At 30.8% G+C, this 22,152-nt stretch overlaps 3 protein-coding genes across 3 annotated transcripts; all 3 read right to left on the minus strand.

Annotated features, from left to right (window-relative positions):
- Positions 1–2,241: 2,241 nt before the first annotated feature.
- Positions 2,242–3,641, minus strand: LOC105762644 (peroxidase 56). Its single transcript, XM_012580440.2, has 4 exons — positions 3,392–3,641; positions 3,105–3,296; positions 2,868–3,033; positions 2,242–2,736 (listed from the first exon to the last, which is right to left on the minus strand). Exons 1-4 carry the CDS (start codon positions 3,599–3,601, stop codon positions 2,333–2,335), a joined length of 972 nt encoding a protein of 323 aa, XP_012435894.1. The 5' UTR covers positions 3,602–3,641; the 3' UTR covers positions 2,242–2,332.
- A 4,477-nt stretch (positions 3,642–8,118) lies between these two features.
- LOC105762640 (peroxidase 3) lies at positions 8,119–9,504 on the minus strand. Its single transcript, XM_012580436.2, has 4 exons — positions 9,284–9,504; positions 9,016–9,207; positions 8,771–8,936; positions 8,119–8,676 (listed from the first exon to the last, which is right to left on the minus strand). The coding sequence occupies exons 1-4, from the start codon at positions 9,491–9,493 to the stop codon at positions 8,273–8,275; spliced, it is 972 nt and encodes a 323-aa protein (XP_012435890.2). The 5' UTR covers positions 9,494–9,504; the 3' UTR covers positions 8,119–8,272.
- A 10,315-nt stretch (positions 9,505–19,819) lies between these two features.
- On the minus strand, positions 19,820–20,242 carry LOC105762306 (hypothetical protein). The gene is made up of 2 exons (XM_052624791.1): positions 20,194–20,242; positions 19,820–20,091 (listed from the first exon to the last, which is right to left on the minus strand). The coding sequence occupies exons 1-2, from the start codon at positions 20,240–20,242 to the stop codon at positions 19,820–19,822; spliced, it is 321 nt and encodes a 106-aa protein (XP_052480751.1).
- Positions 20,243–22,152: the final 1,910 nt, after the last annotated feature.

Raw genomic sequence — 22,152 nt, forward strand, 5'->3', positions numbered from 1 at the left:
TTGTTTAATAAATTATAATTAATAGGCTTGCTTATATGAAATAGCTATAAATTTACTTAAAAATTTAGACCATATGTTGTTATAGAGAACTAATTTAATAAAGAACGTACTTCAAAACTATGGATGTTGCTGTTATAAGCAAAAAACTGTTATAGAGGGTTCAAATAAAACATAAAAAAAAAAATCAATTCTTCTATGAATTTGGTTGTAATAGCGAAATGTTGTTATAGCGAGTGACTATTATAGAGAGAGTTGACTGTATATGTTAATTAGGGATGACAATTTGGATTGTGAAGTTGGATATTCATAGATATTTGATCTGCTTTTTGTGGATTTAGATATTGCGAATTCAGATATTCAAATTCAAATTTTAAAACTGCAATCTAGATTGAGAGTATGCAAATAGATACTCGAATATCCATTATCCAAATTTGCATTGCTTATTCAGATAACATATGCGAATTCGGATAACCGAATCCATTGGTTATAGAATCCTTGTAATTTTGGTTATACATAAATAAAAGAATTTTAGTGGATTCAAATTCAGATTTTTTTTTAAAATTGAATATTCCAAAAATGATTGAAATTTTGAAATTGGTTTTCTTGTGGATTCATATACCAGACAGATAATAGTATTTAACTCAGATTCATATTTGGATAGTAATGCTTGAATAATTTGTAAATAATAAACGAATTTAGATTTTTAGGTAAATTTACATATTCAAATTTATATAATTCAACAAACGTGAATTCTAATGGGAATTAAGTCGAAAACCCGCTTACTTTTACTTTAGTAATCTAGTCAAGAGATTACTCAAGTATTGATTACTGGTAACAACTTCTAGTTGAAGATCCCGATAAGCCAAGGGCAAAGCTAGTAATTTTAGTATACTATTTGAAGGCGTTGGAGAAGGTGCAACAATGACACTTGTGCTTTCCAAACACTTAACTTAGCTCTAGAGATGCATATATGTCATTGATTCTAAATTTAGGTTAATTTGACACAATTTATTGGTTGCTAACCACTATTTATGAATTTAGGTTGAATAAGTAATTTCGTGTACTCTTTATATTTATTTACTTTATTAACGGTTGACTTATATTAGTTAATTAAAGAGTTGGATTTATTTCATTGTAATTATTACTTGAGAACGATACTATGTACTTACTGATAATGGGTGAGCAATGGGCAATATTTTTCAGGCTTTAACTAATATCAATTTTTAATTGAATTTTTATTTGTTGTTCACTACCAATTAATTACACGAGAAGATCTTTATTGATTCATTCTATATTAAAGACTTTATTGAGCTAAAATTCATAATTTTTGTATTGTTTTAGCGATCATACGATTATTTAAGAGAAGGTTTATTATTATTTTTTCATACGAGATTGAGAAAGCCCTGAACTTATTCTAGTGTAAAATTGTTGTAAGCAAATTGTTATTGTTGTTCGATTTGCAACTCAGTTTTCAAGGCCAAAAGTACTAGTGGGGAGTAATATAGATTATATATAAGAGTGAAGTTGCAATTTGGTGAGTGAGTTAAACTTAAATAATGTCTTGTATAAAGAGTTAAAGCCTTATAGACGTGAGAAATTTTCGAATTCCGTAACCAAACTTCTGTGTCCATCTCTTAGTGTTATACTATTATTTAATAAGTTGAGTTACAATTAAAGGTAAACGAATTCGAACTCCAAAGTTCTTAATGCAATTTCAATAGAGTTTACACTCAAGGGTTCAAACATATCTCAAAGTGTACTATTGCCAAAGAAGCTTAGACCATCTTCAAGAATGCTCATAGAAGAACAAATACTCGGGCAGTCCAAGCTTCAGATTTTGACAATAAAATTTGAGACCTTCAGGATGGAAGACAATGAGACCTTGTCTGAATTATACGTAAAGCTGTGTGATATGACAAATTAGGTATTTGCTTTTGGTGAAGAGTTCAAATTCTAAGCTAATAAAAAAATCCCAAGATTTTTACTTGAATATTTTGCTATCAGAGTAATTTTCATAAAGAAGACAAAAGACATTTATAATATGAAGATTGGTTGATTGCAGACCTTTGAGATAAATGTTGATAAGATGAGAAAGAGTGAGAAGAATATAGAATTTGAAGTTGCAACAGAAGGTGAAAATTTGCAGGAGTACAGTTGGTAAGCCTAGTTACAACTTAACGTGGATTTGAAAAGTAAAATCAACGATAATAGTTGCTCAACGAGTAGATTCCATTTCTTTCTTCTGCAAATTTTAGTAACAATTTAACACATTATTGCAACGAAATAAACCATATATGGTCCACTGAGGTACATGAGCAAAATCTTTCAGGAATTAGTTAACAACGGAACATTTCTTCCTAATCTCTCCTTCATTCCCTGTGAGAACTCCAATGGCTCCCATCTTCACCATTGACAGTGCAAACTTTCTGAAGAATACTTCTGAGACAAGCAACTCATCAACAATGATGCGCGAGATTTCATTCATTATAAGGGCGGCATCGGACTGAAACAGACCCTTGTTTTGCTTAAGTGTGACATAATAGTTATTATCAAATGTTAGCCCACTACCAGGATCCATCGCCACGAAGGTCGTGCTGTCACTGAGGCTTTGGCATTGTGTCTTCAAGAAAGTTGCATAGGTTGCATTCAAGGAAGGGTCCTGATCTCCATTTCCAGTAAAGTTGTATAGCCTGTTGCTGAAGGTATTGCAGTGGCCTACTCCGATGGTATGCCCCCCTGCATTCAACTTTCTGTAAGAACTTTTGGAAAATTGAATGATCAACTTCTTCTAGTTATGTTTTCTTATTATGAATTAAGTTGAAAAGTTTCATCTTTTATCATCTAAATGTTGTGCATTGATATTGTACCTGATAAGACCACCAAGTCTTGCACATTAAGGCCTTTGTTAGCGAATTTCTGGACCAGGGTGGAGAAGTTAGAGAAAGGGGAAGGAAGATTAGCCAATGCCTCGGAAGCTTGTGAAACCGTACCGTCTCTTCTACCGGTAAGAACATTCCACAATGGTTTTTGGAACTGCAAGTAATTACATAGTTAACTGCATTTAGTTATCAACATCATCTTGTAAGGGTTTTGGTTTAGCTTACTTTGAAAGAAACAGCATCCCTAGCAGCCAAGGCCAGAACATCAGCACAAGATACTACGTTCGGACATTCTTTCTCGACTTCCTCTTTTATATCGTCAATGACATCGAAACCAGCAAGGGTTAGGTTCGGAATCGCATCTTTCTCGGCTGTGTTGTTAGTTGTCGAGTTCAATAGGACCGAACCATCACAACCCTGAAAATTTTCCAATAACATGTAACTTAAGCATTTATGATTAGGGGCATTTTGCAGGTTTTTGTAAATATGCTACAATATCTAGAAAGCCTTACCCTGACAAAACAGTCATGAAAATGCATTCTGAGGAACCTTGCAGGCAACGTGGGGTCATTGGCAACACGTTTCTCAGTAGCATTCTTGATTATTGCTTCCGCATCAGGACATGTACTATCGTAGTAACCCTTCTGAAGGCTACCTCCATGGCAGCTCCCAACAACTCCAAATACTACTATGCAAACCAAAATGAGAGCCTGCTTCCTCATCTTTGAACTGTTTCCTCTGCTATAAGCAAGTCAATGTAAATCTAGTTGAATGTGGCAATGCCATAGGCAAAACCAGGTCTACCTTTTTATACTTGTAGCTCGGTGTATTTCCTAAGACCCAGTTAAGCAGTGTATATATTTAATAGATTCTTTCAAGTACCATGTTTTTATGTTTCCGGTACAATAATCCAAATGTTTTTTGTTTTTGAATTTTCCAAGTCAAACAGTAGTATGTAATTGCGAGCACGATGAAATACTAAGCCAGTGGTGAGATTAAAAGTGATTACAATTTCGTATGTAATATTAGAGCAGAATTCAGCTGTATAAACAAAAATAGGAAGTTAGAATTGAGAGCAAAGCATAATTGACTAGTCTTTCAGCCAATGATTGGCTCTCCACTAGTTCATCAACCTGATTAGTGTTTTTCTTATTTTGTTTCAGCTGCTAGGACGTGGAAAGATGTTACTTCAAAGTTCCTAACGATAATTGACTAGTCTTTCAGCCAATAATTGGCTCTCCACTAGTTCATCAACCTGTTTAGTTTTTTTCTTAATTTGTTTCAGCTGCTAGGACGTGGAAAGATGTTACTTCAAAGTTCCTAATGTTCTTACATATGTAACTATCATCAACAAATAGCTGTGTTTATATTAATTTATTTCATAAATTGACCCGAAGATGCAAGGCTTGAAACTGGAAATTGACTGGTGAGGGCATCCTCTTACAAGTTACAACCCTATGTAATCATTTCTTACATGTTCGGGGGTTTCTCGTTTACCAGTCTTTTTCATTTTATCTTTTCTCCAACAACACAGCTCATGAAGTTTTACAACATCATCAACAATTAGCTCAAATTGGATCTCTTCCAAAACCTGTATCTTTTAGTCTTCGACTGATTGAAGTAATGTCAGTTTGTATCATTTTAAATATTATATTTTGTAGCTTTTATTATTTATTTGCCTTTTTAATATATTTTTTTATTTTATGAATTTCTTTTTTTCTTGAATTATTTAAAAAAATTTCATGATTGATTTGACAGTTTAATTGATTGAATCGATAACCGATGAAAAGAAACCAAAAAACCCATTTAAAACGAAATAAAACTAAAATGTAACTTATTGAGCCAAGGTCACGGTATCCAAGATCCACACCGTGGCCTTGGAAGGAAAATTCGAGTTTCTTCATTTTTTTTTCTAGCCTTTTCTCATTCCACTTCTTTCTTTCGAATCCATTTGTCCTTCCTCGAGCTTAATCTAATGGCTACATAAAAATCTTAAAAGTTAATAGCTCAAAACTAACTAAAAATCATTCATGAATAATATAAATGTGAGCGAATTAAGGCCTGAAATATGTAACAAATATTTACTCATAAAAAAAATTCAATTCCTGCTTTAGAAGTTCTGACTCGATATAGTTTCTTTTAGCACTCCTGATGAATCTTGACAAAATTATCCAGAGTTTCCTTACGTGGCTCATTTATCTCATGTACCAATTTCACAACCTCATGTTGCTTATATCCATATTTGGTGAGGAATTTATATGCATTGGGACTAAATTGAAATTGAATATTTATGAAATTGAGATCGTTTCAAAATTGAGGCTCAAATTTGAAAGTTATAACTATTTCGGTTTTAGGGACTAAACTGAATAAAATATAAAACTTTAGGGGCATCTAAATAATAAAATTGAGTTGGTACATGTTTATAATTGGATGAAATAAGAGAGTTAAAATTAATAAATTGAATTGAATAATTGTATAAATCAGAAATTGGACCAAATCAGAAATAATTGGGGAAAAGCCAAAATTGTTGGATAGTCCTTAAAGTTTCAATTTGTCTATTGATTTAACCAGGTGTGTTTATAGGGTATGGTTATATTTGTTTGCAATATATTCTTGAATTTTGAATTTGTTTTGTGTGATTGTAATTTGAATTGTTTACAATTTGGTACAATAAGGTGTGATAGGGACTAAAACGTAAAGAGATGATAAATTGACTAATAAATTGAATATGATGAATTTAAATTTGAGATATTTAATGAATTGATATTTAATTATGACTGATCGAATAGTACTAGTATGAATTTGATTGATTATCGAGATATAGGATTAAATCGAATAATTCGTAAAATATGTAGGACCTTGTAATTTAATTTGATTTGTATAGAATTTTATATTATACCATTACTGAATTATTATTTGTAGCTAAAAATGACGCAGGATCGTTGAATGGGAAAGGAAATGCAAAAGTTGACAACGACTGACGCGAGCTTTCAGTTTATATTTCTATAGCTCAACTCATTTTAATTGTCGCATATTTATGTTGTCAATTTAATATTATTTTTTCTTATTGCAAAAGATGGGAAAGTATTCTGCTGAAGATGGAACAAGTATGGCCAGCTCAGATTAGGTGATGTGATCTATCGATATATTTGTCACGCCCCAAAATATAGGGGGATAATTGAAATAATTAACTTAGAAATGAATTATGCTTGATGGTTAAATAGTCAGTGCACTCCCTAGTGGTCTTAGGTTGAAGTCACTTCTTTCTTATTTATTTTCCTTTTATTTTCAGCAAACTAGGATGAAAACTACACTAAAACAAATAATGTCCTGAGTTTCAGCCACTCGAATCCCTTCCATTTCCTTTTATTTAGGCAAAAAGGTGCCGGCCCCCTGGGGTTCCTAAATCGTAACTATTTACTCCAGTTTTTCCCATTTAAACATGGATTTTGTTTTCTCTTCTAACCCCAATTAGAATTTCTTCTTCTCTCTTCCTAGTTCTTCTCATCTTTCTTTTCTTTCCTCCTTTTTGCATCAAATTTTACATCGTTTTGCTACTGAACATTTTTGCTTTCTCGAATTAAATCATTCTCGTTTAATTATTCTTCTACTAATTTTGTAATTGACGACAATCGCATTACAATCTTTGCCAAGAAATGGTAAAAGCATCTCCTTTTAGAGTTTAGATCCTAAATTTCTGTAATTTTTCTATCCGGCACTATGAACGGAGGAAGTATGAGCAGTTTATCTAAATCATTGAGTGGTTTATCCACACTGTATTAGTAACTTTTATTTGCAATAATGAGTGGTTTACCACACTGTATTAGCAGCTTTTATTTGCAACAATGAGCGGTCTATCCACACCGTACTAGCAACTTGTCTATAAAAACTTTTTATAAAAAAAAAAAACCCCCGGTGATTCATCCAATTTTTTTTATTACTAGTGGTTTATCCACAATGAGTGGTTCATCCACAACAATAAGCGGTTTATCCATGACGTGGTGTAAAGATAGAGGAGTTCTGGAGAACTCCTACTGTGGAGTGAAGCGGTGGGGTATGACATTATCTGATAAATTGAAATTTCATTGCATTCATAAACATTTGCATAGTTGTGAATATTGAGATATTATGGTGATAAGTTGATTTGAAGTATCGATATTCTAAGTTGCTATTCAATTGTGATCATTCTATGAGCTAATATTCTGTGCAATTTGTCTACTTTTTGCACTGATTTTCTTGTGATGAAACTCATACTGAGCTTCATAGCTCACTTCCCTTTTTTTCCATCTTTACAAATAACCCACCAAATTGGGATGCGGGCTCAGCTTGAATTGTTTTTATATAAAAGTATTTAGGAAATTTTTTAGGAGATTTCAATCTCATTTTGTATGTATGGATTCTTTTAGAAGATTTTCAAATAAGGGTATAGTCTCTTTTTTTATTTCCAAGTTCTTGAAAGTTGTATTATATTAGCCTTGAGTTGAGTGAAATGTACAAAATTACTAGCAAAGACATCTTTTGCGGAACTGTTTTAGGGTTAATTTAAATTTGCAATGAAGAATTATTACTTAACATTTCCATTTTAATAAATTAATGGAATTTTAATATATATATAAATATATATAAATTAAAAACAAATCAAAATATTTAAAATAATTAACTTCGCAACTAAAATTATTGTTACGTAAATAAAAGGGATAAGGTAACATTAGTCCCTACATTTGGTAACTTTTTCCAATTTGATCTATCCACGTTAGTCTTGAAATTTAACAACTTGTTCTAGATTTTTAATTTCTATAATTATGTGGCACTCTAATATTGTGCCATATCATTATTTAAGTAATCTCTAAAAAATTTTAATACATTAACATGTGCAATTAAGTTAAATCTAGAAAAATGAAATTTTCACCAAAAATTAATTTACCTTTACGTTCCACAAAAGTAAACACTTTTAATTACAGCATATTTTATAATCATTTAAATAATTCTCATTCAATTTTTGAAAATTAAAGTTATCTATCTACCTTATTAAAAATAAAAATATATATTTTAAATATTATAAAATCAATCCTGCAACGTGAGACCAACTCTCAAATGAACTTTATGGAATAAATAGAGTTAAAATTGGCTTTTCTTTTTACATTAATATTTAAATCATAATATTTTATTATCATCATTAAACACAAATTAAAATTTTTATTTATTGTTCTCATTAAACGAGAAAATGACGTAATTACCCTTATAACACCCAAAAAATAAAAACGACTTTATTATGTAGAGTAGCTTACAAACATTAATACATAAGCAGAGCATTTCGAAATCAAACATCAATAGTAGCTCAAATTTTAATAAACAATTTAAATATGAAATGAATGAGGAATTTCTTTCGAGAATTAGTTAGCCACGAAACATTTCTTCCTAATCTCTCCTTCATTCCCTGTGAGAACATTAATGGCTCCCATCCTTTTCATTGACTGTGCAAACTCTGTGAAGAATTTCTTCGGGTCCACCAGTTCGTTGACGATGTTGCGGGAGCCTTTGTTTGTTAAGAGGGCTGCATCCGACTGAAACAGGCCCTTGTTTTGCTTAACGGTGACGTAATAGTTATTATCGAATGCGAACACACTACCAGGATCCATCGGCACGAATGTCGTGTTGTCAGTAAGGTTTCGGCATTGCGTCTTCAAGAAAGCTGCATAGGTTGGGTTCAAGGAAGGATCTTGATCACCTCTTCCAGTAAAGTTGTATAGCCTGTTGCTGAAGGCATTGCAATGGCCTACTCCGATCGTATGCCCGCCTGCATTCAACTTTTATGTTAGCACTTTTTCGGAAATCTTTGTCGACATCGAATGACCAACTCTTTTTAGTTATGTTCTGCATTGATATTGTACCTGATAAGACCACCAGGTCATGTACATTGAGGCCTTGGTTAGCGAAATTCCGAACAAGGGTGGTGAAGTTAGAGAAAGGGGAAGGAAGATTAGCCAATGCCTCGGAAACTCGTGACACCCTGCCGTCTCTTCGACCAGTAAGAACTTCCCACAAGGGTCTTTGGAACTGCAAATAATTACATAGTTAAATCAAATGCTTTCAATACCAAAATTAACATCTTGTAAAGAGTTTTGGTTTAGCTTACCTTGAAAGAAACAGCATCCCTGGCAGCCAAGGCTAGAACATCAGCACACGATACCACATTGGGACATTTCTTCTCGACTTCTGCTTTTATATCGTCAATGACATCGAAACCAGCAAGGGTTAGGTTCGGAATTGCATCTTTCTCGGCCGAGTTATTAGTTGTCGAGTTCAATAGGACCGAACCATCACAACCCTGAAAAGATTTCCCAATAAGCATACATGATTCCAACACATTATAAATGTGGTGTACAATATTTAGAAAGCCTTACCCTAACAAAACAGTCATGAAAATGCATTCTGAGGAACCTTGCAGGCAATGTGGAATCATTGGCAACATGTTTCTCAGTAGCTTTCTTGATTATCTCTTCTGCATTAGGACATGTTTTCTTGTAGTATTTCTTCCTAAGGCTACCTCCATGGCAGGTCCCAATAACACCAAAAACTACAATGCAAAGCAAAATGAGAGCCTGGTTTCTCATCTTCGATACCTTGCTAATTGAAAGTGGGAATGGCATTGGCAAAACCAGCTCTGCCATTTTATACTTGTTCATTTGGAATCTTTGTAACCCAGTTAGGCAATGTATAATTTCAAACCATTATCATATTATTTATGTTCCGGTACAATTATTTTTTTCCAAAGTCAAACATTTAATTTATAAACAAACGATTTATAAGCTTTGTTTTGCTGTTTCCTTGGATGAACATAACTACATAAGCTTATAAACAAATCATTGTAAAGTTAATGGGTAGTTTATCCTCCCAAGAAAGGCCATTTTTAACTCTTAATACTTGAAGAATCCCACATGTTATACTTGCAGTTGACCCGAAAATGTAGGGCTTCAAACTGGACATTGATCATTTCTTATTTGTTTGTTGGGTTTTTCTCCTTCGGCCAATCCAGTTTAAATATTTTCAGCAACCCAACAACTTACGAAAGATTTTAAAACGTTAGCTGTTGACTTTGTCAAACTGAGATGGAGATGAAGACTAGAAACCATTTGTTTTTTTTTTTTTTAATGCAATTATTCCAACACTGTTTGGAAAGAGGTGTTAAGTCTTTGCTCATTATAAAAATTCCTTGAATGGTACAAATGGAGGGCACTGAAGTTAAGAGGAAAAGCTTTGATTTCAACTATATTGGGGTTGGTATGGGGAGCTTTCTTTTACCGGATAACACTCGTTTGTTTGAGAAAGACGCAGTTGGTATGAGCTTATGTGGTAATCTGAGTATACACCTTTTGTTTACATTGGAACTTCCTATGTTGTTTTGTTGTAGCAGATTTTTTACTTCTAGATAAATAACAAAAATTAAAAATTAAAATGTCAACGTAAAGAAACACAGGACAAACTTTGAAAAGAGCCTATGAACATATTATAGAATCAATTTGTTGTTGTTGAATTATTAGTTTATCTCAATTTTACTAGGTTCGGGTCGATTTAAGTTTGATATTAACACATTTTGTAAAAGTTCAATTCAATCCAAATTATGAGCTTAATTTTTTGCCCAAACATTTTCATATTTGTAAATGGCTAACTCAAATCCATTTTAAGCCACCCATATTTTTTTTTTTTGAATTCTTTTAAAAAATTATATTATTTTTTTTAATATTTAATAATTTTATATATATAGTATTATATATTACTACAAATTTAGTTTCTTTGTGTTATATATTATACTATATTTATATAATATAATAGGAAAATTATTTGGTATACTACCAGTAGAGTTTTTAAATTTCACAAATAGGGTAAGATAATTGACAATTGCCCTATAGGAATATAATAAAATTTTTAAAAAGAGATACATGTCCAATTTTGAAGGTTGTTTGTCGAATAAAAAAAAAGTACACTCTCAAGGTACCAAATACTCACCTAGCATAATATATAATATTATAAACACAGAAAACAAGTTGAGCTTGAACCTTGATTGTTCAAGCCTGAACCCAACTCATATCTTAAACGGACCTACTTTTTTACCTAAGCTCAGTTTTCAGACTTAATTTTTTGTCCAAACCTTCTCAAATTTCGAATAAATCTTCAAACTTAAGCCGGAAAACTATCCTATGAGCAAATTTAATTGAAACTAAATCACTCATTTGAGATAATATACACCCTCTTCGTTATAAGGACTGGTGCAAAAAGGTTGTATAGTACACCATCTCCTAAGATATAATTAAGTCCAATTGCCCACTATACATCTTATTAACTTATACAGATCAGAAGGTAGAAGTTCCAAAAATATTTTACACTTTTTTTCTCTAATTAATTAACTTTTTTTAAAAATTAAAAGATTTCTTTAATGCAGCAATTTAAAAGAGAAAATACACTGTTTACAAATTGAATAAAAATTATTAAGCTTCTTACTTTTCAGTCAAAATAAATACACTTGCATTAAATGTAAGTTAAGAAAATGCTTTCATTAATAAATATTTTAAAAGCCCTTTGGAGATTTTTTTTTTTTAAAAATCAATAATATCCATGTGTAACCTCTTCAACTCGATTTAAACGTTAGGCCCAAATTCAGAAGATTGCATCTGCCATTGAAATGACCCAGTAAGCCATTGAATTTTCTTTTTTTTTTTAAATAGTCATATTAAAATATTTGTTTATCTTAAAAGAAAACTTAGCTCATTTACAGGAAAACTAACGAATTAACAAAAACCGATTTAGTTTAATTTTTTTTCTTGTACCGGTGACAACTTTCGAAAACTTAGTTAATTTCCAAGTTATTTATTATTCAAAATTTACTTATAATCTATTAGCAAAAGGTGAAATTCAACTTAATTTTAATTAAATAAAATCAGGATAAGTTTATGCATAATAAATTCTGAATTCATGCTTCAATATTCTAAATTCAAAATAACTATCATGAATGCTAAGCAAACCCAAAATTGAAGTCTTATGCCACAATTTGAATAAAATAATCAAGTTCCCAAAATAACCAAAATTTCAAATAGTAAATTTAAAATAGTTTTTAATAAAAAGATCAATTCGACCCGAGCCCTCCGTATGTCGAGTTTGTGTCCTAACCTGGTGGATTATTTGTAAAGTTGGAAATAAGAGGGGGGGTGAGTTATGAAGCTCAATGTGAGTCCAATCACAAAAAATCGGTGCAACCAATAGACGAATCATACAAAATATTAATTCCTAGTGTACCAGTCCATTTTTCAATGGTGTCAAAAACAGTGATTTCGAAGTCACAAATTTGATGAGTGTGTCCGTAAATATTATTATTTAATATTTACGAGTCAAATATAGTGTTATAATAAATTTTGATTTGATAATTTATGTTATTTGAATGAATAATTAGGTTCAAGTGGTATATCCCTAAAGTCAAGTGGTTTTAGAAAAGGAGGTATTGGGACCTCGTTTCTATAAACCGAGCCCGTAAATATTTTATTAAATATTTATGATGTGTTATTAGTGTCATATTAAAATTTGGTTAAAAAATTTTAATGTTTAAATAATTAATTTCGTAAAAAATATTAAATTGTAAAATATGAAATCTTAAATTAATGGACTTAAATGGAAAATATATCATATAGAAAAGTAGTGGACAGCCATGGACATTAAATTGTTGATGATTAATTAAGTTATTAAGGGTAATATAAAAATTAAGTAAATAAAAGATGAAAGAATATCATCTTCTTTATTTTTTCTTCACCTTAAAGCCGAATAGCCATTGCCAAGGGGAAGCAAGTTTCGGCTAAGCTATCTTGGTATGCATGGTATGATATTTTGTCCCGTTTTAAGTAATTTTTATGTTTTTGAGCTCGTATTAGCTTAATCTAGCTAGCTCGAGGGTCAATTCGTAAAACTGTTAAAGGTTTTGGGATTTATTATGAATGAGTTTGAAGTATTTTTGAAGTAGTTGATATAATATTAAAGTTAGTAGTTAGATATAAGTGTTCTGTTAAGTGATTTTTGTTGATTTTGTGTTTAAAGACTTATTTGAAAAATAGTAAAATCCAATGTTAATAATGGGAAATGGTGGAAAGTATAGGTTGTTTGTGAATTTATTAAGAATCGGTTAGCATGAATTTTAATTAAAATGGTTAAATTGCAAGTTTCAAGTTTAGGGACTAAATTGTACAAAAGATAAAATGTTAGGGGTAATTTTGTAATTTCACATTAAAATGGGTTATAAGTTAGAATTAATGATATTAAGCTATTTGAATTATTTCATTGAATGAAATTATTATTTAGATCAATAAAAGAATCAACCGAACTTGAATCAAGGGAAAACAAAAGTTTTGGATTAGTTCTCAACTTTGCTAAAACAACCATTGTAATCAAGGTCAGTTCGTATTTCATTTTAGAATATTACATTTGAATTTATAAGATTAATTCATATCTTTATATATGCATCTATGTATTGATGTTTAAGATTGTCTTGATTTAAGAAAAAGAAAGGACCGTGATTGAAATATATCATGGTATTATACTCAAAAAGGAAAAGACCATGGTTGAAAGATACCATGACACTACATTCGGCATTTCCGAATCAATGAAAAGGTTGAAAAGGATGTTATCCGAAAAGAACAATAAATGAAAAGGTTGAAAAGGATATCAAATGAAAAGGTCGAAAAGGATATCAATGAAAAGGTCGAAAAGAATAGCAATGAAAATGTTGGTATCTCATCCTTCAACCGTTCGCTATTCAAGTAACATGTTTCAGGTGAGATATGTAACATAAGTATGAATATGAAATAAATGTTTTGATTGTTATAGTTTGATAATGAATATTAATTCCTTGGTGTAAATATATGTTTCATATGTCATAAATATGTTATTTAGTTATGTTTGTGGTGTGTTTAGAGAATTAAATGGTTATATGAGTATTTTTCAAGTATTTGATGTTATTTCATTTGGTTCAACGGGTAAATAAAGCCTTAAAGGGTATGTGATTACGTGAAATGAACTATGATTTTTTAGTAATGATATGGATTATGACGAAATGTGTAATTGAAAGGAAAAGATGGTTTAGTGTATATTTATGAGTGGTGAAATATGAAAGTGAAATGTTAGATATGTTTTATGTCATGTTTTGATTGGAATTGTATATGCAATGTTACACCAACTAACCTAGTGAGGTGGCATGTATAGGAAAGGAAAATTGGTTTATGGCATAATGAAATTATGCTTGGTTGTTTAACTTAAATGTTCAATAAGTTACGTTTCCTTTATACAAACTTACTAAGCATTAATTGCTTACATAGTTGTTTTTATCTATTTCGTAGATCATCGGAAGCTCAATCAGTTAGAATCACATCGAAGTACGATCACACTGTCCTATCATCATTTTGGTAGTTTTGATTATTTTGGCTAATGGTTATAAATGACATGTATAAGGTTTAAATATAATAGAGCTTGATTTTGGTTTGACAATTTGGTATGTTTGAGTGGTACCAAGCTTATGTATGCATCAATGATTATAGTTAATGGTGTAAATTGATAGGTTGTTGAATATTTATGCATGCCTTGTGATAATAGGTAAACCATGGTTGAATGACATATATGTTTGAAATGGTTTTGGTATGTTAGATATGTGCTTAATTAATGAACTTGAGATGTTGTTGGGTTGATTTTAATGTATGAATTGTCGTGTCTTTTGACTGCATATTGGTTAAGTTGATTTGGTATGAATTGAAGTGTGTTTGATAGTGTTTTAGACATATGAATGCATGTGGGATTGGTGTATCTTGGTGTGCAAGATTTGGTGCATGATTTAGCTTGTTTTGGGGTAACTTATGTAGCACAAGGCCTGGGATGTGCGCTGCCACACGGTCGTGTGTCATTATTGTGTTAGGTGTAAGTTTCACACGGTCTACCACATGACCTATAACACGACCATGTAACCCAACATCAAATGCACACACAGTTTGACACACGACCTATGACGCGGCAGTGTGACCCTATTTCGAATACTCACACAAGTGGACACGCGACCTACGACGCTGCAACGTGGCTCTATTTCGCATACTCACACGAGTGGACACACGACCTATGGCACGGCCGTGTAGCCCTATTTCGAATACTCACGCGAGTGGATACATGCACGGCCGTGTGTCCAGGCTTCGAATGTTTACACAGTCTGAGCTATGTCACACAGCATGGCCACACGAACGTTTGACCCTTGTTTTTAATTTTATTCCAAAATTTTCTATTTTGTTTCAAATTGATCCCAGAATGTTCCCAAATTGTTTTTAGGGCCCCGTATGCTCGGATTAAGGCCCGTAAGTGTATTCTTGCTTAAATTAAATTGAGTTTTTAATGATAGTTCATGAATTGCATAATTATTTTTGTTTTGATGTTGAATGTTCTAATTTGTATGGTAATTTTCTGTAACCCTAATCTGGCATTGAAGACGGGCTAAAGGTGTTACATTTAGTGGTATCACAACTAGATATCAATTTAGAATATCGGTATTTCAGACCCACTCATCAATATAATATCTCGATATTCACATCTATGCAAATGTTTATGAATGCAATGCAATTTCAACTTATCAAATAATGTCCTACCCCACCACTACATACCATAGTAGGAGTCCCCCAGAACTTATCTACTTTTACACCACGTTGTGGATTAACCACTAATCGTTGCAAATTAACTGCTAACGATAAGAATATTGGTGGATAAACCATCCGTTGGTGCAAATAAAAGCTGCTAGTACGTTGTAGATGAACCATTGGTCATGCAGATAAATTGTCGACTAAGATACGTTTTGGATGAACCACTGGTCGTGACTAAGATAGGTTTTGGATGAACCACTGGTCGTGCAGAAACTACAAACTAAAATATGTTTTGGATGAACCACTAGTCAAGCAGATAAACTACCGACTAAATTACGTTTTGGATGAACCACTGGTCGAGCAGATAAACTGTCGACTAAAATACATTGTGGATAAATAATGTGTATCATGCAATCAATAACACAGTGGTATAGAAAACATTATTAGATCATCAGAATTACAGTGATAGTAAACATGTAATATTTTCATATCATCATATACAGTAATAATTTAGTCAATCAGATTATGGATTCCAATATTATTCATATTATCAAGGACTCAATTGAATGAAATAAAGTACTAAAAATAGTTTGGGGTCTATTCATGGACTAAACTGAACAATTTATAAAATTTTGGACAAAACTATAAAATAGGGAACACACAACTGTGTGGAAGGGTTACACGGTCGTGTGGTCAAACCGTGTAACAGGTTGTGGCCTTGTGGCAAATGCAAAAACTAACCTACAGGGGAGACACGGCTGTGTGGCAGGGTCTTGGTCACATGGTTCACGAACTAACCTAAGGTTTACAGGGCACATGATTGTGTAGGGGCCATGTGGTCCACCCGTGTAGGCCACACGCCCATGTGGTAGACCATGTGGCCCTAATCATAAACATAGTTTGCCTCAATTCACTTGTAAAAGAACACACACTTTTCTTTAGAAGTCGGATCGACATTCCTCACGATCAAATCTAATTCGATGCACCTAAAATAGGTTATTCAAATGACATTTATACATGAATTAACAATTGGTTTCAAGATTCGTCAAGATTATCGAAAGATTCGACAAAAACCGAAAAAGATTGAGTAATTGAATTGAAAGATTAAAGTCGGATAGAAATTCTACGAAAATTTGAGATCTAAACATAAAAAACGGGATGTACTTACCGATCCTTTGCCAAGATAATGGATGTTTATTAATGATAAATCTAAACTCCCATAGAAAATGATTGAATGGGGGATGATTTGATTCGAGATAGCAAAATAATCAACAACATTTAGGATGAAAATATGGTGTAAAGAAAAGGGAAGAAAATAAATAGAAAGATGGAGAGTAAATTCTATTAGAATTTGAAAAGGGGAAATATGAAAATATAATTAGGAAAATAATCTAAAAAGATGGTGGAATTCTAGTTCGATTAGAATTTTTAGGAATGAGTAAGTTGTGAATTCTATTTAGGAAAGAATTGGTTAAATTCTTAGGGTTTGTAAACCTTAAAGGCGTCACCTGCAATTTTCCCAAGATTTTCCAAAATTGAATTTAAAATGAAAAGGAGGAGGCAACAGCTCAAACCTTGGCTTCAAAGAAGCCTAACACCTTAACCACTGAGCAATATGCTCAATCTTTTTTTTATTTTTTACGCTTAATCATATAGTTGTGTATTAGGGCGTTTTGGCTAAATTATGAAATAAAAAGGGAATGAGGGGGCTCGGCCTTGGATCTGGAGAGATTTTAGCATTTTAAGCATTGAGCCTACAGCTCATTTCTTACCTAATTTAGACACTTAATTGTATATATTGCTTTCTTTTTGGAGTCTTGCCAAATTTCCAAAATAAAATGGGAAAAAGGGGTTCAAACCTGGGATTGCACACAAGGGAAGCTAACTCTAAACCGTTAAGTCTTAAGTCTATTTCTTGCTTAATCTTATTTCTTAATTGTATATATTTATTTCAATGTGTGACTTTTCTCTAGCTTGTTGAAAATAATAAAATGGGAGGAAGGGACTCAACTTACATATTCTTTATTAGGTTACAAATATAACACCATAACTTTTAACACTTCTTCACTTAAGCCTTTTTTCCACTTTATACAATGTCATGACATACTTTCTTAACTTTACAATTTAGTCCTTTTTCCACTATTATTGTAAATTACCATAATTTCATAAACTAAAATTTGTATCAATAACACTAATTTCCTCTTATAATACTATACATAGCATTATTAAAGTAGTAAATAAGCTACTTAATTGACATGATTTTTAATTAACATAACTTAAACATAATTAAATTCTTGAAGTACTTACTCTCAGAACTTAGGATGGGAGTATAGGCTAGGAGAGGGAAGAAAAAGAAACTGGAAATTTCTAGTGGAAGACTAATTTCCCAAAAAAATGGGCAATTTACTCCTTGTTTCTCCCCTTTTCCAATTAGGTCCTAACTCAATTAAAACACACTATTTACAAATTAAACCCCGTAATCAAGCTTCATTTTAGATTAATTGATAAAATAAAACTTGATATATCATTTTAATAATTTAATTATTTATTTATTACCCTAATTTTGGTACTCGTTTCAAACCCTCGATTTATTTACAAATGCACAAAGATAACCTTATAAATCGAAGCGTGACTACTCTTGGTTTATACAAACTCAATTCTTCTAACCCTATTTTTGAGATGTGACACCCTTATTTTTAAAAATCAAATATTAGTTTTTCTTCTAAGCAAAGATAAAAAGATATGTATAATGTAAATGTCAATCCCTTAAACTTACACTTAGTATTTAGATAATTGTGTGCAAGAGTTAATAATGAGCTGAGGTTATTTTAGGAAAATAAAATATTTTGTTACACACATAAATTTTCGTTTATTTCATGTGTTATATAATTCGTACCATACGATAAATTAAATAGATTATTATAATGTAAACGTTAAAATATAATAAATTATTTTATTAAAATTTTAATAAAAGAAAATATAAAATGATATTAATAGATATATATATATATAAAGGCAAACCATTAAGGTGGTTCCTCTCCCTAAATTTTGGAAAATTTTGATTTTTCCTTTAAAATTTTTAGAAATTTTAACTAGATCTCTCAAGTTTTGAAAAATTCTCAATACACCTTTTTTTCTTTTTGAAAATTTTTAATTAAGCTCTCTTAAAAGTTTTTGAAAATTATCATTAATCTCATAAAAATTAAAAATTTTAATTAGACCTCAATTTTTTTTAAAATCTCGATAAACCCTTAAAATTTTTGAAAAATTTTCTAAGCCTTCAAAATTTTGTTCCAAGACCCACCACTATATATATAATTATAAAATATTAAATAAAAATAATTTTATTTAAAAATTTTAATATAGGCATACCTAAATGAATTTAAATTAATCATTTACAAACATAAACGTGGTTGGATAAAATTTAAAATTTATATTTCAAATTAAACTGAATTTAAATAATTATATATGATATTAATATCATACTTAAACTTAATAGAACTTAGTCGAATTTGACGAATTAACATAACATAGCTCAACCATCCGATCCTTGGGTTCTAGTTTGGTGCATCCTTCTTGCTGGGTAATAATCATTAAAAGAGGTTGATTTGATATTTAAGCATTAAATTTATTGGGTATCTCTTCTTAAAAATTAATCATATGAAATAATTTGATTAAATTTTGGCTCAGCTCGAAAATATTTTTTTGTTCTAAAGTTAGGTTAAGCATTTAACTTTGAAGAATAATCTGGTATTTAAAAGGGTTTAGATAAAATATTAAATGTAAAAATTAAATTTATTTAAAATATGAACCGAATTAATTTTAATATTCAAAGCTTGAGTCCAGGCTAATTCATTTCTCAATTTTATATTATGTACATCAATTATTTATTTTTATATAATTATAAAATTTATATCATATGAAAATTAAATATGTAAATATTAAAAACATTTAAGTTGTTTATATTTCAAATTTTAATTTAAAAAGTATATAAAGATAGTGATATTAAATAAAAATATTATTTATTTTATAAAAGATAAATAATAATAATTACACCAAATTACACCTTTCCCTAAGAATTGGAGTCCAATTACACTAAATTCTATACGACATATCATCAATTACACACAAATCTAATTATCAGGTGACTTGCCAAAATCATAAATCAAATTTGTATAGTTGGAAGGAGAAAGTGAGTTAAAGAATAGTTATTTATGTATGTTCAATTATATCACACTTAATGGTAATTGCAGATATAATAAATATGAAACAGCTAGCTTAAGAATCATTTCAAGATGCTAGGCAAGCTTCCCAAAATAACCTGTTCTTTTCTTTCAGGGTTTTGGTTGAATCAACAGTAGATGATTTCTTGTCTTTGGCCGCTCCTCCATTGAACCCCCTATCATCCCTGCATTTTTTATGCAAACGAACCTCCTTTCGCATCTCCACCACCTCCCCATCGTCGTCGTCGTCGTCGTCGTCATTTGCTTTCTGTTCAAACCTATTAACCTCTCTAACACCATGAACAACATCGGATGTAGTAGTATCACAGCTACATGACTCTGCATCATCATCATCACCATCATCATCATCATCATCATCATCATCATCATGGTTAATAAGAGACATGGCAGGATCAAAACAACACCCAGACTCCGAATCACCGGTAGCTTCAAGCAGCAAGTAAGAAGAGATGTCAATAACTTTACTCATTATATAATATAATAACAGCACTAAAGAACAAACATGAACAAAAAAGCACAATACTGACTTTTTTTTTTTGTTTTCAAGTCTCTCTTTTTATAACATGAAAGGACTTTTGTGTACTATAGCTGATGGATAGATAGATTAAAATAAAATATTAAAGTAAAGGAGAAAAGGAGAGTGTGGCTGTGGGCATTGATGGCATGCTCAATGTGAAACCTTATTTAATTCAGGACCAATCTGCCTGCCTTTTACTTTTCTAGAAGGAAGAAAATGTGTAAAATAAAAAAGGTAAACCAAATCTTCCAGAAGCCCCACATTTTACTTGTACCTGTTTTTAAGGTAAAACAAGTTAATATGAAATACAATTAGCCTACAAAAACAGTTTGTGCTTGGTTGAATAAAAAAATGGAAAGCTTTGTATAGAAGGAAAGTGACAGAAAATGGTATAGGAGGGATGATTCATTTTTGGGCAAACTATACAAATGGTCCTCTAATTTTGGTCACTCAATTTTAAAAATTTTCAATTTAGATACTAACGTTTGAATTCATTCTTATTTTAGTCACCAGCCGTTAAATTAATAACATAAAGTTTTTTTTATGACTTGTATAATAACATATTTAGTCCTCAATACTTACATATTCTGTCACTTTGATTCTAATTCTAAATAATTTAATAAATTCAACCATGCACGTTTACAAATTCTATCAATTTGATCCTCAAACTTCCTAACTGAAACTTTTAGCTTTTAAACAGAGGCATTCCACATCTATAAAGTTTGTTTTAAATGTTGTAATTGGTGGAATTTGTAAATGTGAAAGGTTAAATTTATTGAATTATTTAGAATTAGGATCAAATTGATAGGTATGTAAGTATTGAGGACTAATGTGTTATTATACCAATTAGAAAAAGTCTTTTCGTTATCAATTTAACGGTGAGTGACTAAAATAGAAACGAATAGTGATGCGAGCATAGTTAGGTGACCAGTCGTACCCTTATTTTTTTTTATCTTATTGTATAAAAACAAATCATGAGAAGAAGAAAAATATGAGAGAGATATGTATCTATATTAATATTTAAAATTTTTAATGGAGTTAATGTCATGTTTTAATCGGGTTCCAACTCAGTGGAAAATTTGCTAAAAATCACTTACTTCTACAAAGTAATAGACATTATCCTGGCAATTTTGTGTCTATATATAAAATTTAAAAAAATATATTTGTACATGATGGGATTCAAACTTAAAATATTTAGGGCAAATGATGAGACTTTAATCAAAACCTAGCCCTGACACAAACTCGGATTTTATATTTGTGAAAAGTTTACCATCCTTTGCGTGATAAAAAAATCATGAGGATCGAGCTTGAATTATTTTCTCATCTCTCGTGTGAAAAGTTTAAATTTTGAATTTTATGAAAAAATACAATGAGAGAGATTTTCTCCTTTTAAAAATTAATAGAAAGGTGCACCATCCCTTCCCCACATTTTAGAAGTATGATTAATTTTATTATGCTTCAATATAAGATTTAATCTTTCTATTTTAATTTTAATATAATTTAGTCTCATATATTTTATAATGTTATTAATTAATTCTTGAGTCTTAGAAGTTGTTTGTGTTGCTTTAATTGACATTATAAGATAATGGTCAAATTTCAATTTGGTCCCTATACAATGCTAAAATGTAAGATTAAATCTATTGTTTTAATTTTTAACATGTAGTTAATAGTTCTAACTATTTCAATTAAAATGCTGACAGCAATTTTCTTAAGAACACTATTCAAGAGAAAACTTTATTTTATCATCAGTTTGAGTAGGCATTTTAAGAAAAAAGATTTCTCATTAAAACTTTCAACGTTATTTTTATTATTATATGACTTTTCAAGTGTACTTTTTTTAATTTCAAAACTTCACCCTAGAA

The sequence above is a fragment of the Gossypium raimondii genome, chromosome 12 (genome assembly GCF_025698545.1).
Source record: "Gossypium raimondii isolate GPD5lz chromosome 12, ASM2569854v1, whole genome shotgun sequence".
Taxonomy (NCBI): Eukaryota; Viridiplantae; Streptophyta; class Magnoliopsida; order Malvales; family Malvaceae; genus Gossypium; species Gossypium raimondii.

What these genes read in the sequence shown, in the direction of transcription:
- LOC105762306 (XM_052624791.1), bottom strand. Translation starts at nt 20,242, where the DNA reads ATGAGTAAAGTTATTGACATCTCTTCTTACTTGCTGCTTGAAGCTACC. An exon ending in CTTGCTGCTTGAAGCTACCG is followed by an intron (nt 20,092 to 20,193) that starts GTGATTCGGAGT and finishes ATGATGATGCAG; the next exon opens with AGTCATGTAGCTGTGATACT.
- LOC105762644 (XM_012580440.2), bottom strand. Translation starts at nt 3,601, where the DNA reads ATGAGGAAGCAGGCTCTCATTTTGGTTTGCATAGTAGTATTTGGAGTT. An exon ending in TTCATGACTGTTTTGTCAGG is followed by an intron (nt 3,297 to 3,391) that starts GTAAGGCTTTCT and finishes GAAAATTTTCAG; the next exon opens with GGTTGTGATGGTTCGGTCCT. An exon ending in AGACTTGGTGGTCTTATCAG is followed by an intron (nt 2,737 to 2,867) that starts GTACAATATCAA and finishes AGTTGAATGCAG; the next exon opens with GGGGGCATACCATCGGAGTA.
- LOC105762640 (XM_012580436.2), bottom strand. Translation starts at nt 9,493, where the DNA reads ATGAGAAACCAGGCTCTCATTTTGCTTTGCATTGTAGTTTTTGGTGTT. An exon ending in TTCATGACTGTTTTGTTAGG is followed by an intron (nt 9,208 to 9,283) that starts GTAAGGCTTTCT and finishes AAATCTTTTCAG; the next exon opens with GGTTGTGATGGTTCGGTCCT. An exon ending in TGACCTGGTGGTCTTATCAG is followed by an intron (nt 8,677 to 8,770) that starts GTACAATATCAA and finishes AGTTGAATGCAG; the next exon opens with GCGGGCATACGATCGGAGTA.